General features: G+C 39.3%; 1 protein-coding gene across 5 annotated transcripts in view; it reads right to left on the minus strand.

Annotated features, from left to right (window-relative positions):
* The window catches only part of Ppp4r4 (protein phosphatase 4 regulatory subunit 4), a 115229-nt gene that overhangs the window by 10844 nt on the left and 87346 nt on the right, over window positions 1-17039 (minus strand). For all 5 annotated transcript variants that reach the window (XR_005286105.1, XM_038335706.1, XM_038335708.1 and 2 more), the window contains 3 exons: window positions 16373-16414; window positions 16209-16283; window positions 80-149 (listed from right to left, as the gene is read on the minus strand). Coding sequence is in view for 4 of the 5 variants with exons in the window: in XM_038335706.1 (XP_038191634.1) it covers window positions 80-149; window positions 16209-16283; window positions 16373-16414 (187 nt within the window). In the remaining variant the exon portion in view is untranslated. The remainder of the gene's footprint in view (window positions 1-79; window positions 150-16208; window positions 16284-16372; window positions 16415-17039) is intronic.

Below are 17039 nucleotides of genomic sequence, written 5' to 3' on the forward strand. Positions count from 1 at the left end.
TTCCCAGAAAGGGACCTGGATTTCCCCAGTTACCCAACATTAATCCTGTAACTGAGCGAGAAGACACGGAACCACTTACGTTTCTTCTCAAAGCTTTTCTCACTGGAGGACCTCCCTTCGTTCTGATGCTTCTCCTTCTCAAGCTGTTCCTGTTGGGATACAGTGGCCTGTTACAGGTGCAGCATGGGAGTTTGTTCTGGGGAAAATGACTCTGGTCTTCAGAGATACAAATATACCTCATAAAAATACCTCTAAAAAATGGGGCTTTCCCTTGGTACAGAATTTGGAGGTTTGTCACTGTTTTAATTTGTGGTATTTTATGTCACAGAATATTGCTCTTGGGAGTTTGTTCAACTAAAACAATGACTTTGGCATCACTCTACAATGAGTATTTATTTCCTACAAGGTGTTCACTGGTTCTCATCAACATAGCATATGTTTAAGTATGGCCATTTCAATTCCTATTTGGCAAACAACAAAATGTTTTTCTTTAAAAAGACTAAGAGGCCTTCACTGGGTGGTGGTGGCACACAACTTTAATCCCAGCACTCAGAAGGCAAAGACAGGTGGATCTCTATAAATTCAAAGCCAGTCTTGTCTACAGAGCAAGTCCCAGGACAGCCAAGGATACACAGAGAAACCCTGTCTCGCAAAACAACAACAAAAAAATAAAACAAAACCAAAAGACTGAGAGGAAAGAGAAAAGTCTACCAATCATATTTAAAGTATCTTATTGAAGCATGATAATTAGAAAAACTTAAGACTATGAACTTAAGATCTCAGGCATTCCCACAGTGGAGCTTGTGATATTTAAGAGAGTAGAATATTGCTGACAGAATTAAATTAACCTGGGCTAGCTTTAGTCCTTTAAAAAGGCATCCATCGCCCACTGCTGTACTTGCTTCAACATCTTTTAACTATCAGGCAAAACTTTGGAAATGTGCATTTAGGGGACTAGAGAAATAGCTCAATGGAAAGAACAAACACTGCTCTCACACAGGACTCACGCTGACTCACAACTGCCTACAAGCTCCAGGGGATCTTACTCTGGCTTCTGAGGACATCTGCACTCACATATACAATACATAACTAAAAATAGAGGAGAATTATTCTTCAGCGGACACTAGCTTCCACTAATCCAAAGGCTACAAATGTCATCAGGCAGCACCTGATAGCTACAGCAGAGATGTCCCCGCTTGACTGAGATATGCCTGTCTGCCTGTGGTCCCAAGGTATAGGGAGATGAGTATGAGCAAAACACAATGCTATATATGTATAAAAATATTATGAAAACCATTCTCTTGTATGCTAACTAAAAAAGTTAATAAAAATCCAAGTTCTATTTGTCTGGATGCTTTTTCTAACGCCTCTGTTTGTTGTTTGTTTCTGCTCTGCTGGTGCTAGAGATGGAACCCTGGGCCTTCCACAGTAGCACACACTAACACTAAGTGACACCTGCAGCCCCTAGATTAGCTCCAGTTAACACACCACTAACTAAAATGCCAACACACTTTTGACAAATAAAAATTGACAAACTACATGTCAACCTTTTATCAAAATGCAAAGGTCCTACACTGGCCAAAGTATAAAATAAGTAAATATTTTTAAAGAGTTCGAAAACATACCCTATCTGATTTTAAAGATACCTACAGTTAAAAAGTATGAAAGAAAATTGGTATTGCTTAAAAAGCAGAGATAAAAATCAGTGAGTGGATCAGAAGAGGAAGTTAAGAAACACAAGGATGAATGACACTTGTGAAAGGTGGTAAAGCAATTTCAGTGGGGAAAAGGAGTCTGGGTAAGTAGAGCCAAAATAGCTAATAACAAAATATATAAATATTAATTTAAAATTGGGCAAAGGCCTAAGTGTAAAATTCAAAACTCAAATTTGTAGAATCATGGGGGAACATGTGAAGTCAACCAGACAAAGGATTCTTAAAGAAAACAGCAATCATAAAAGAAAGGCTTAATAAGTTGAACTTTAGGGCTGGAGAAACAAGACAGTGGCTAAAGTACTTGAGGCCTTTGCAGAGGACCTGAGTCTGGTTCCTAGCAACCACCTACACTCCAGGAAGCCTGATGCCCTCTTCAGGCCTTCAAGGGAAATCACACTTCTGTACATATACCACACACACACACACACAGAGAATCAAAAATAAATCTTTTTAAGGAATAAAAGGAACATCAAAATTAAAACTTTCCAAAGTGTTAAATAAATCAAGAGAAGGCAGAGTTCAAGAAAATATTCACAATATGAGCATGTGACAGAAGAGCACTTAATGATGTGAACAGCCTGCTTTAAGTTCTCAAAATGGAAAAAAAAAAAAAAGATAGGGAAACAAGCTCCACGGGGAGCAGAAGCCAGAAGCAAATCCAGTCCTGGAAGCCAACCCAATCCCGGGACACTGGCGGATCAGGATTGAGCCAGCGACCTCCACCAGAACCAGAGTGGGACTGAACCAGCTACCTAGGACAAAGAGCTAACAAGCTCCACCAGGAGCAGAAGCCAGGAGCAAATCCAGCCCCAGAAGCAAACCCAGTGCCTGGACACTGGCAGATCAGGATTGAGTCAACAAGATCCAGAGATCTCCACTGGAACAGGTACAGGGGAGTAACTGCTGAGCAAGTGAGCCAGAGCCAGAGACCCCTGAAGGTCTGGACGTAAATCTGGGACCTTCAAGGGAGTAGACCTAAGCCAGGATCCTGGTGGGTCTGGGTGTGAGTATAGGACCTCCCAGAAACTAGGCCTCAGCTAGGACCTCTGCCAGTTAGGCGTGAGTGAACCTGGGACCTCCGAGGGAATAGGCAGTAACCAGAGATCTCGGTGGGGCCAGGCATGATGAGTCTGGGTCCTCAGAGGCAGTAGGTCTGAGTCAGGACCTCTGTGGGTACAGGCATTGGTCTGGGACATCAAAGGGAATATGCAGGAATCTGAAACCTCTGCGGATCCAAGCATGAGTCTAGGACCTCTGAGGGAGTAAGCAGGTCCTCTGCGATTCTGGGCGCACCCGAGCCTAGGACCTCTGAGGCAGTAGACCAGAGCCAGAAACCTTTCCAGGTCCAACTCCAACCCAGGGACTCTGCAGGAGGGCTTCCACACCAGGATTTACAGAAACAGGGCAAAGCTGGCAACCTAGGTCAAAGAAGGCCTGAGACAGCAAACTTCAAGGGAGCAGAGCAAAGCACAGGAGTGCAGAGCTATCTCCAGGAACACAGAGTAACCAACAGGGTAACTAGAACTGTGACACTGATTGTACCACAAGAAACCACCGTCTGAGCTTTGGATTTACTGGCACATAGAAGATTATTCAACAGAATCTCAGACAGCCCCAACCACACCTATTAGTGGAAAAGATGAGTAGAAAAGGTAAGAACACATGCTACACCACAAAGAGCAACACAACACCAGTAAAACAAAAAGACCCTATAACAGCAAGACCTGAACAACCAAATATGGATGAAGTAGAAGAAAACAACCTAAAAAGTAACTTCAAGATAATGTTTGAAACTCTAAAGGAGGAAATGAGAAATTCCCTTAAAGAAATGGGAAAAAAAGACAAACAAAAAATTGGAAGATATCAGCAAATCTTAAAGAAAACCAAGAAAAAGAAATCAAACATATGAAAGAAACTATTCAGGACTTGAAAACAGAAATAGAGGCAATAAGAAAACACAAACCAAGGGAATTATAGAAACAGAAATCATGAGAAAATGATCAGGAACCACAAACACAAGCATGAACAAACAGCAGAATACAAGAGATGGAAGAGAGAATCTCAAGCACTGAAGATACAATAGAGGAAATAGACTTAACAGTTAAAGAAAAAATTAAATCTAACACGAGCTTAACCGAAAATATCCAGGAAATATGGGATACCATGAAAAGGCCAAATCTAAGAATAATTGGTATAGAAGAAGGAGAAGAAGTTAAACTCAAATAAACTCAAAAGAACAGAAAACATATTTAACAAAATCATAGAAGAAAACTTCCCCAACCTAAGGAAAGATATGCCTATGAAGACACAAGAAGGTTACAGAACACCAAATAGACTGGATCCAAATAAAAAGTCCTCTTGCCACATAATAATCACAACACTAAGCATACAGAGTAAAGAAAGACTATTAAGAGCTGCAAAGGAAAAAGGCCAAGTAACATATAAAGGTAGACCTATAAAAATTTATCTGACTTCTCAGTGGAGACAATGAAAGCGAGAAGGTCCTAGTCAAGCGTTATGTAGACATTAAAGGACCGCGGATGCCAGCTCAGACTATTATAACCAGCAAAACTGTCAGTTACCATAGAAGGACAAAACAAGATATTCCATGACAAAATTACATTTAACCAATACTTAGCCACAAACCCAGCCCTACAAAAAATACTAGAAGGAAAACTCTAACCAAAGACACAAACAATTGATGGCCTCATAGCAGCAAATCCCAAAGAAGGGAAAAACACACACATTAAAATCACCAACAATGACAACTAAAGTAACAGGAGATAGCAATCACTGGTCATTAATATCCCTTAATGTAAATGGACTCAACTCATCTGCAAAAAGGCACAGGCTAACAGATTGGATACAAAAACAGAATCCATCCTTCTTCTGCATACAAGAAACACATCTCAACCTCAAAGACAGACATCATCTCAGAGTAAAGGGTTGGGGAAAAAATATACCAATCAAATGGACCTAAGAAACAAGCGGGTATAGCTATCCTAGTATCTAACAAAATAGACTTTAAGCTAAAATCAGTCAAAAGAGACAAAGAAGGTCATTTCATATTAGTCACAGGAAAAATCCATCAAGAGGAAATTTCAATACTGAACATCTATGCCCCAAATACAAGGGCACCCTCATATGTGAAAGAAACACTTCTAAAGCTTAAATCATACATTAAACCACACACACTAATAGTGGGAGACTTCAACACTCCCCTCTCACCAATGGACAGGTCAATCAGACAAAAAATGAAAAGAGAAATAAGAGAACAGGTGTTATGACTCAAATGGACTTAACAGACATCTGTAGAATATTCCATCCAAACAGAAAAGAATGTACCTTCTTCCCAGCACTTCATGGAAGATTCTCAAAAACTGACCATATACTCAGTAACAAAACAAACCTCAACAAATACAAAAAAAATTGAAATAACCCAAATGTACCTTAAGAGAACACCATGGCATAAAACTAAAAGTCAACGGCAACACTAATTCCAGAAAACCCACAAACACATGGAAATTGACCTGAATATCAATGGGTCAACGAGGAAATAAAGGGAGAAATTAAAGACTTCCTAAAATATAATGAAAATGACCACACAACATACACAAATTTATGGGACACAATGAAAGCAGTGTTAAGAGGAAAGATCATAGCACTAAATGCCTACATAAAAAGGCTGGAAAAATCCCATACTAGTGAATTAACAGAACATTAAAAAAACATTTAGAACAAAAAGAAGCAAACTTACCTAAGAGAACTAGATGGCAGGAAATAATTAAAGTGAGAGCTGAAATCAACAAAATAGAAACAAAGAAAACAATACAAAGAATCAATGAGACAAAGAGTTGGTTCTTTGAGAAAATCAACAAAATAGACAAACCTTTATCCAAACTAACCAAAAGGCAGAGAGAGAATATCCAAATTAACAAAATCAGAAATGAAAAGGGGGACATAACAACAGACATAGAGGAAATACAGAGAATCATCAGGTCATATTTCGAAAACCTATACTCCACAAAATTGAAAAACCTAAAGGAAATGGACAAATTTCTGGATAAATATCACTTACCAAAATTAAATCAAGACCAGATAACCAAATTAAACAGTCCTATAACTGCTGAAGAAATAGAAGTAGTCATCAAAAGTCTCCCAACCAAAAAAAAAAAAAAAAGTCCAGATCCAGAAAAACCCTCCCTTCTTCCTTCCCTCTTCGGGTTCATAACATCTCCAGCTCAACCTGATCGGGGTGCTGGGACCAGATAGGGAGTGCAACAGGCAGGCGGGAGTTTCTTTGTTTCAATAGCCTGCCTGCAGCAAGGTAGGCCCTTTGTCTGTGAGCTCCTTGGCAAGCAAGGACACCTGATCTTGGCACCAGAAGATACATCCGGGAGCACCAGAAGATATATCCAAGAGGCAAGCAAGGACACCTGATCCTGTAAAAGAAGATCCATAGAGGAGCATTCGGAAGAAGAGATGGGCAGGCGGCAATGCAAGAATTCCTCCAACAATCTGAAAAATAACATGAAATCACCAGAACCCAGCAATCTTATAACAGGAGGATTTGAACACCTCAATCAAGAAAAAGTAGAAAAGCTTGACTTTTTGGAAGTGATAGAGGCCCTTGAACAGGAGGCGAAAAACTCCCTTAAAGAAATGGACGATGCCGGACAAAAAATGGGAACATGGGGGTGGGGTGGGATGGGGGGTGGGGGGATGGGGAGAGAAAAGTGTGAAGTGGAGGATGGGAAGAGCTTGGGGGAATAGGATGGTTGTGATATAGGAAGGGTGGATATGGGAACAAGGAATTATATATCTTACTTAAGGGAGCCATTCTAGGGTTGGCAGAGACTTGACTCTACAGGGGTTCCCAGGTGTCCAGGAAGACGCCCCCAGCTAGTTCCTTGGGCAGCTGAGGAGAGGGAGCCAGAAATGTCCAGATCCTATTGCCATACTCATGAATATCTTGCATATCACCATAGAACCTTCACCTGGCATTGGATGGAGAAAATGACAGAGCCCCACATAGGAGCACCGGACTGAGCTCTCAAGGTCCTGATGAGGAGCAAAAGGAGGGAGATCATGAGCAAGGAAGCCAGGACCGTGAGGAGTGCGTTTACCCATTGAGACGGTGGGACAGATCTAACAGGAGACCACCAAGTCCAGTTGGAATGGGACTGATGGAACAGGGGACCAAACCAGACTCTCTGAATGTGGCTGATGGTGGAGGAGGACTGAGAAACCAAGGACAACGGCAATGAACATGAACTCTACAGCATGGACGGGCTCACTGTGAGCCTTGTCAGTTTGGTTGCTCACCTTCCTGGACTTAGGGGGAGCTGGGAGGACCTTGGACTTAACATAGTGAAGGGAACCCTGATGGCTCTTTGTCTTTGGAGGGGGGTGGAGTGGGGGTACTGGTGGAAGGGAGGGGAGGGAAGGGGGAGGAGGAGGGGAGGAGATGGAAATCTTTAATAAAAAAATGAGAAAAAATAAATAAAAGTCATAGAACTATTATAAAAAAAAAAAGAAATGGACGAGAGGAATAACAAAAAGTTTAAAGAATTCAGTAAATCCGTAAACGATATCCTAGGAAACCAAGGAAAAACAATCAAACAGATAATGGAAACAGTTCAAGACTAGAAAACTGAAATGGAGGCAAGGAAGAACACACAAACCGAGGGCCAGCTGGATATGGAAAATCTAGGTAAACGAACAGAGACTACAGAAACAAGCATAACCAACAGAATACAAGAGAGAGAAGAAAGAATCTCCGATTCAGAAGATACCATAGAGAAAATAAATGCACTGATCAAAGAAATCAGCAATTCAAAGAAATTCTCATCACAAAACATTCAGGAAATCTGGGACACAATAAAAAGACCAAACCTAAGAATAATAGAGGTAGAAGAAGGAGAAGAAGTACAGCTCGTTGGTCCAGAAAATATATTTAATAAAATTATAGAAGAAAACTTTCCCAATCTAAAGAAAGAATTTCCTATGAAGATTCAAGAAGCATACAGAACACTGAATAGACTGGATCAAAAAAAAATCCCCTCGCCATATAATAATCAAAGCATAAAACATACAGAATAAAGAAAGAATATTAAGAGCTGCAAAGGAAAAAGGTCAAGTAACTTATTAAGGTAAACCTATCCGACTTACACCTGACTTCTCTATGGAAACCATGAAAGCCAGAAGGTCCTGGATAGATGTACTGCAGAAACTAAGAGACCATGGATGCAAGCCCAGCCTACTATACCCAGCCAAGCTTTCATTCACTATAAATGGAGAAAACAAAATTTTCCAGGATAAAAACAAATTTAAACAATATGTAGCCACAAGTCCAGCCTTACAGAAAGTAATAGAAGGAAAATCACAAACCAAGGAGTCCAACAATGCCCACAATAACTCAAACATCTAGTGACCCTTCACCAGCACAAATAGAAGAAGGGAAACACACAAACTCCACTATAAAAATAAAAAGACCGGAGTTAACAACCACTGCTCATTAATATCACTTAATATCAATGGACTCAATTCACCTATAAAAAGGCACAGGCTAAGAGATTGGATACAAAAACAGGATCCAACATTCTGCTGTTTACAAGAAACACACCTCAACCACAAAGACAGACATCTACTCAGAGTAAAGGATGGGAAAAGGTTTATCAAGTAAACGGACCAAGGAAACAAGCGGGTGTGGCCATACTAATTTCTAACAAAGTTGACTTCAAACTAAAATCAATCAGAAGAGATGGAAAGGGACACTTTATACTCATAACAGGAAAAATCCTTCAGAATGAAGTCTCAATTCTGAATATCTATGCCCCTAATATAAAAGCACCCACTTGTGTAAAAGAAACATTACTAGAACTCAAGGCAACCATCAAACCACATACATTAATAGTAGGAGACTGCAACACTCCTCTCTCACCAATGGACAGGTCAATCAGACAGAAACCTAACAGAGAATTAAAAGACTTAATGGAGGTAATGAACCAAATGGACTTAACAGACATATATAGAACATTCCACCCAAATAGGAAAGAATATACCTTCTTTTCTGCGGCTCATGGAACCTTTTCAAAAATTGATCATATACTCGGTAACAAAGCAAACTTCCACAGTTACAAAAAAGTATTAGTAACCACCTGTGTCTTATCTGATCACCATGGATTAAAATTAGAATTCAACAACAATGCTACCCACAGAAAGCCTACAAACTAATGGAAACTGAACAGTCAACTACTGAACCACACCTGGGTCAAGGAAGAAATAAGAAAGAATTTAAAGTCTTTCTTGAATTTAATGAAAACAAAGACACAACATACTCAAACCTATGGGACACAATGAAAGCAGTGCTAAGAGGAAAGTTCATAGCACTAAGTGCCCACTTAAAGAAAACGGAGAAAGCACTCATTGGAGACTTAAGAGCACACCTGAAAACTCTAGAAAAAAAAAAGAAGCAGAATCACCTAGGAGGAGTAGAAGACTGGAAATAATCAAACTGAGGGCAGAAATCAACAAAATAGAAACACAGAAAACAATCAAAAGAATCAATGAAACAAAAAGCTGGTTCTTGGAGAAAATCAACAAGATTGACAAGCCCCTAGCCAAACTAATCAAACGGCAGAGAGAGAACATGCAAATTAATAAGATCAGAAATGAAAAGGGAGACATAACCACAGACACCGAGGAAATTCAGAGAATCATTAGATCTTACTAAAAAAGCCTGTATGCCACAAAATTGGAAAATGTAAAAGAAATGGACATTTTTTTAAAGATAAGTACCATATACCAAAGTTAAACCAGGACCAGGTGAACAAGCTAAATGGTCCTGGTAGTCATGAACAATTAGAAACTGTTATCAAAAACCTCACTACCAAAAAGAGCCCAGGACCAGATGGTTTCAATGCAGAATTCTACCAGAACTTCCAAGAAGACCTAATACCTATACTCCTTAAGGTATTTCATAATATAGAAACAGAACAGTCACTGCCAAATTCCTTTTATGAAGCTACAGTTACCCTGATACCTAAACCACACAAAGACTCAACCAAGAAAGAGAATTACAGACCAATCTCACTCATGAACATTGACATAAAAATTCTCAATAAAATACTGGCAAACCAAATCAAAGAACACATTAGAAAAATTATCCACTACGATCAAGTAGGCTTCATCCCAGAAATGTAGGGCTGGTTCAACATATGGAAGTCTATCAATGTAATCCATTATATAAATAAACTGAAGGATAAAAACCATATGATCATCTCATTAGATGCTGAAAAAGCATTTGACAAAATTCAGCACCCCTTTATGATAAAGGTCTTGGAAAGATTAGGGATACAAGGGTCATTCCTAAATATAATAAAGGCTATTTACAGCAAACCGACAGCTAACATCAAATTAAACAGAGAGAAACTCAAGGCCATTCCACTAAATTCAGGAACACGACAAGGCTGTCCACTCTCTCCTTATCTCTTCAATATAGTGCTTGAGGTTCTAGCAATAGCAATAAGACAACATAAGGGGATCAAGAGGATTCGAATTGGAAAGGAAGGAGTTAAACTTTCGCTATTTGCAGATGATATGATAGTGTACATAAGCGACGCCAAAAACTCCACCAAAGAACTCCTACAGCTGATAAACTCCTTCAGTAACGTGGCAGGATACAAGATCAACTCCAAAAAATCAGTTGCCCTCCTATACACAAAGGATAAGGAAGCAGAGAGGGAAATCAGAGAAGTATCACCTTTCAGGTTAGCCACAAATAGCATAAAATATCTTGGGGTAACTCTAACCAAGGAAGTGAAGGATTTATTTGACAAGAACTTTAAGTCTTTGAAGAAAGAAATTGAAGAGGATACCAGAAAATGGAAGGATCTCCCTTGCTCGTGGATTGGGAGGATCAACATAGTAAAAGTGGCAATTCTACCAAAAGCAATCTACAGATTCAATGCAATCCCCATCAAGGTCCCATTAAAATTCTTCACAGATCTTGAGAGGACAATAATCAACTTTATATGGAAAAACAAAAAACCCAGGATAGCCAAAACAATCTTATACAATAAAGGAACTTCTGGAGACATTACCATCCCTGACTTCAAACTCTATTACAGAGCTACAGTATTGAAAACAGCTTGGTATTGGCATAAAAACAGAGAAGTTGACCAATGGAATCGAATAGAAGACACAGATCTTAACCCACAAACCTATGAACACCTGATTTTTGATAAAGGAGCCAAAAGTACACAATGGAAGAAGGAGGGCATCTTCAACAAATGGTGCTGGCATAACTGGATGTTTACCTGTAGAAGAATGAAAGTAGATCCATATCTATCACCATGCACAAAACTCAAGTCCAAATGGATTAAAGACCTCAATATTAATCTGAACACACTGAGCCTGATAGAGGAGAAAGTGGGAAGTACTCTACAACATATGGGCACAGGAGACCATTTCCTACGTATAACCCCATCAGCACAGACATTAAGGGCAACATTGAATAAATGGGACCTCCTGAAGCTGAGCAGCTTCTGCAAAGCAAAGGACACTGTCACTAAGACACAAAGGCAGCCTACTGACTGGGAAAAGATCTTCACCAACCCCGCAACAGACAAAGGTCTGATCTCTAAGATATATAAGGAACTCAAGAGACTAGACTTTAAAATGCCAATTAACCCATTTAAAAAATGGGGCTCTGAACTGAACAGAGAATTCTCAACAGAAGAAGTTCAAATGGCCAAAAGACACTTAAGGTCATGCTCAACCTCCTTAGCTATCAGGGAAATGAAAATCAAAACAACTTTGAGATACCATCTTACACCTGTCAGTTTGGTTAAAATCAAAAACACCAATGATAGCCTTTGCTGGAGAGGCTGTGGGGTAAGGGGTACACTCATCCATTGCTGGTGGGAATGCACACTTGTGCAACCACTTTGGAAAGTAGTGTGGTGATTTCTCAGAAAATTCGGGATCAACCTACCCCAGGACCCAGCAATTCCACTTTTGGGAATTTACCCAAGAGATGCCCAATCATACTACAAAAGCATTTGTTCAACTATGTTCATAGTAGCATTATTTGTAATAGCCAGAACCTGGAAACAACCTAGATGCCCTTCAGTGGAAGAATGGATGAAGAAACTGTGGAATATATATATATATATATATGTATATGTATATATACTACTCAGCGATAAAAAACAATGACATCTTGAATTTTGCATGCAAATTGGATGGAAATAGAAAACACTATTCTAAGTGAGGTAACCCAGACCCAAAAAGATGAACATGGGATGTACTCACTCATAATCGGTTTCTAGCCATAATTAATGGACATCCAGCCTATAATTCATGATCCTTGAGAAGATAATAAGAAGGTGAACCCAAAGAAAAACATATAGTTATCCTCCTGCATATTGGAAGTAGACAAGATTGCCAGGCAAAAATTGTGAACTTGGGGGTGGGGTGGGGTGGGGGCAAGGGGAGATGGGGAGAGAAAAGCGTGAAGGGGAGGATGGGGAGAGCTTGGGGATGGGATGGTTAGGACATAGGAAGGGTGGATATGGGAGCAGGGAAGCATATATCTTAATTAAGGGAGCCATCTTAGGGTTGTCAAGAGACTTGACTCTAGAGGGGTTCCCAGGTATCCAGGGAGATGCCCCCAGCTAGTTCCTTGGGCAGCTGAGGAGAGGGAGCCGGAAAAGGCCAGATCCTATAGCCATACTCGTGAACATCTTGCATATCACCATAGAACCTTCACCTGGTGATGGATGGGGATAGAGTCAGAGCCCCACATTGGAGCACCAGATTGAGCTCCCAAGGTCCTGATGAGGAACAGAAGGAGGGAGAACATGAGAAAGAAAGTCAGGGCTATGAGGGGTGCATTCACCCACTGAGACGATGGGACAGAACTAGCGGGAGACCACCAAGTCCAGCTGGAATGGGACTGATGGAACATTCGACCAAACCGGACTCTCTGAATGTGGCTGACGGTGGAGGAGGACTGAGAAACCAAGGACAATGGCGGTGGGCTTGGACTCTATGGCATGGATGGGCTCTGTGTGAGCCTTGTCAGTCTGGTTGCTCACCTTCCTGGACCTGAGGGGAGTTGGGAGGACCTTAGACTTAACATAGTGAAGGGAACCCTGATGGCTGTTTGGCCTGGAGAGGGAGAGAGTGGGGGTATGGGCAGAAGGGAAGGGAGGGAATGGGGAGGAGGAGGAGAGGAGATGGGAATTTTTAATAAAAGAAATTTTTAAAAAGATACAATAAAACCTAGGTATTGTTCCTCAAACTGAAATATCGGTCTTGGATTTATCTTCCAAATTGGTTGGACCTATTTTAAGCAAACAGATGTATAGATATATTAGTTTATAAATCAAATAAATTTTGACATTTATTTTCATAATTAAAATATCCTTGCATCAGTAAAAAAAAAAAAAAGTCCAGGACCAGGACCAGATGTTTTCAGCTCAGAATTCTACAAGACTTTCAAAGAAGAACTAATACCAATACTCCTCAAATTATTCCACAAAATAAAAACAGAAGAAACATTGCCAAACTCTTTTTATGAGGCTACAATTACCCTGATAACCAAACCACAGAAAGATATTACTAAAAAAGAGAATTACAGACCAATCTCATTCATGAACATTGATGCAAAAATACTAAATAAAATACTGGCAAATCGAATTCAAGAACACATCAGAACCATCATCCACCATGATCAAGTCGGCTTCATCCCACAGATGCAGAGATGGTTCAATATTAAAAAATCTGTCAATGTAATCCACCATATAAACAAACTGAAAAATAAAAACCACATGATCATCTCATTCGATGCCAAAAAAGCTTTTGACAAAATACAACATCCCTTCATGATAAAGGTCTTGGACATAGCAGGGATACAAGGAACATACCTAAACATAAAAAGGGCAAAATACAACAAGCCAACAGCCTAAATGGAGAGAAACTCCCAGCAATCCCACTGAAATCAGGAATAAAACAAGGTTGTCCACTCCATATCTATTCAGTTTAGTTCTTGAGGTCCTAGCTAGAGCAATAAGACACCAAAATAAGATCAAGGGGATACAAATTGGAAAAAAATAAGTCAAACTCTCACTGTTTGCTGAGGATATGATAGTTTAGATAAGCAATCCCAAAAATTCTACCAAGGAGCTTCTACAACTCATAAACATTTTCAGTAATGTAGCAGAATCCAAGATTAACTCAAAAAAATTAGTATCCCTCCTGTACACAGATGATAAAAGGGCTGGGGAAGAAATCAGAGAGTCAACACCCTTCACAATAGCCACAAGTAGCATAAAATATCTCAGAGTAACTCTAACCAAACAAGTGGAAGACTTGTATGACAAGAACTTTAAATCTTTGAAGAAAGAAATTGAAGAAGACACAAAGTGGAAAGATCTTTCATGCTCCTGAATTAACATAGTAAAAATGGCAATCTTAACAAAAGCAATCTACAGATTCAATGCAATGACCATCAAAATCCCAGCAAAATTCTTCAAAGACGTCAAAAGAACAGTACTCAACTTCATATGGAGAAGCAAAAAAAAAAACCCAGGATAGCCAAAACAATCCTGTACAATAAAAGAACTTCTGGAGGCATCACAATCCCTGTTTTCAAACTCTGCTACAGAGCTACAGTACTGAAAACAGCCTGGTATTGGCATAAGAACAGACAGGAGGACCAATGGAACCAAATAGAAGACCCGGATATCAAACCACACATCTTCGAACACCTGATTTTTGACAAAGAAGCAAAAAATATCAAATGGAAAAAAGAAAGTATATTTAACAAGTGGCACTGGCATAACTGGATATCAACATGTAGAAGAATGAAAATAGACCCATATCTATCACCATGCATGAAACTCAAGTCCAAATGGATCAAAGACCTCAACATAAAGCCAGCCACACTGAACCTTATAGAAGAGAAAGTGGGAAATACACTTGAATGCATTGGCACGGAGACCACTACCTAAATATAACCCCAGCAGCACAGACACTGAGAGAACAATTAATAAATGGGACCTCCTGAAACTGAAAAGCTTCTGTAAAGCAAAGGACATGGTCATCAAGACAAAACAACAGCCTACAGAATAGGAAAAGACCTTCACTAACCTCACATCAGACAAAGGTCTGATCTCCAAAATATACAAAAAACTCAAGAAATTGGTCATCAAAAGAGCAAATAATCCAATAAAAGAAAATGAAGCACAGACCTAAACAGAGAACTCTCAACAGAGGAATCTAAAATGGCTGAAAGACACTTAAGGGAATGTTTAACATCCTTAGTCATCAGAGAAATACTAATCAAAACAACTCTGAGATTCCATCTTACACCTGTAAAAATGGCCAAGATCAAAAACACTGATGACAACTTATGCTGGAGAGGTTGTGGGGAAAAGGGAACACTTCTGCATTGCTGGTGGGAGTACAAGCTGGTACAACCCCTTTGGATGTCAGTGTGGCGATTTCTCAGAAAATTAGGAAACAACCTTCCTCAAGACCCAGTAATACCACTTTTGGGTATATATCCAAAGGATGCTCAATCGTGCCACAAGGACATGTGTTCAACTATGTTCACAGCAGTTTTGTTTATCATAGCCAGAACCTGGAACAACCTAAATGCCCCTCGACCAAAGAATGGATAAGGAAAATGTGGTACATTTACATAATGGAGTACTACACAGCAGGAAAAAATAACAACATCTTGAATTTCACAGGAAAATGGATGGAGTTAGAAAATATTATTTTGAGACACAGAAAGACAATTATCACATGTACTTACTCATAGGTGGTTTTTAAACATAAAACAAAGAAAGCCAGCCTACAAACCACAATCCCAGAGAACTTAGACAACCAAGAGGATCGTAAGAGAGACTTACATAGATCTAATCTATATAGGAAGTAGAAAGTAGAAAAAGAGAAGATCTCCTGAGTAAATTGGGAGCATGGGGACCTTGGGTGAGGGATAAAGGGGAGAGGGGAGAGGCAGGGAGGGGAGCAGGGAAAAATGTAAAGCTCAATAAAAAAAGAAAAAAAAAGTAATTTTGATGTAAAAATTGGATGGCCTATAAACAAACAAAACACTAGTTTGTATCTTTGGCATCAGGGACATTTAAATCCACATGAGTTCTAGAAAATATGGTCACCATAGTGGTAGAGACTTACTCAATGAATGCTGAGAATGGATTGCCAGGGGCAGGTAGGAATGTCTCAACTAAGACTAAATACATGTGGTTGCATACCCACTAGTTTCACTTAAAAAACTCATTTTCCTAAACACTCTCAACTATAATTTTTCTTCCAATTTATAAAAGATAAAACTTTAGAAAATGAAGACTTTTCTTCTGTCTTTCAGGAAATTTGCAAAACTGAAATAAATTAGTTTTAGGTATACTATCAAAGCCCATCTAAAGCTAGTCAGAAAGCAGTGTACATGGGGCAACATACCATTTCCAAAAACAGTAGTTCTTCTCTTTCTTTCTCTTGATCCAACAAATCTTTCTCATAATTTTTTTTCTGAAACTGTTTAAAATTTAAAACGGCATTGTTAATCATTTGTGCCAACTTCTTGCGTACTGTATCTCTTTATTATAAGGGTAGAATGTACTCACCACATCCATAGACATTTCCATTCTGTCCAACTCTAATACTGTCTACAAGGAAAGTGTTTAGAAATTACAGTTGATCCAACAGTAATGAAATGCAATCAACAAGTATTTCTCAAAGAAGCTCTTTCCCCGGGGGCATTCAAGGAGAAAAGCTTACACTATGATATTAATAAGCTAATTTGTAACCACCAATAAACATTCAAAAACTGTGTTCCAAGGTCACACCCATTCATAATCTTTTTATTGATCTTCTAACAGTGTCAGTTACATATTAAGTGCAGTTTTTGAAAGCTGAAGCATTTAAAAGTTTGATCTCACTAACCCAAATTTTTTACTATCTTAGTTTTTCAACATTTCCAAACATTTCCAAGCATCTGTTATGATCCTCATGCTAAAGTAAAATCATATGGCATAAATTTTGGAAAGAGATGTGCTTGGGTGATGTCAGATCTTCACCACCTATTAGCATGTTCTCAAGCAGCCAGTTTCTAGTTCTAGTGCCTTTACAAAGCCAAACAGACCACTGGATTCACTCTGAGGGTTTTTCCCTCACTCTTCTAGAAAAATGACTTCCTGAATTGAGAACAACTATAGATAAAATCTAGTGAATGGGGTATTGGTCATCATTTGAGCCAGGCTCACAGACACCTCACAGGTGCTCAGCTCTCCC

This window comes from Arvicola amphibius, chromosome 7 (assembly GCF_903992535.2).
Source record: "Arvicola amphibius chromosome 7, mArvAmp1.2, whole genome shotgun sequence".
Lineage (NCBI taxonomy): Eukaryota > Metazoa > Chordata > Mammalia > Rodentia > Cricetidae > Arvicola > Arvicola amphibius.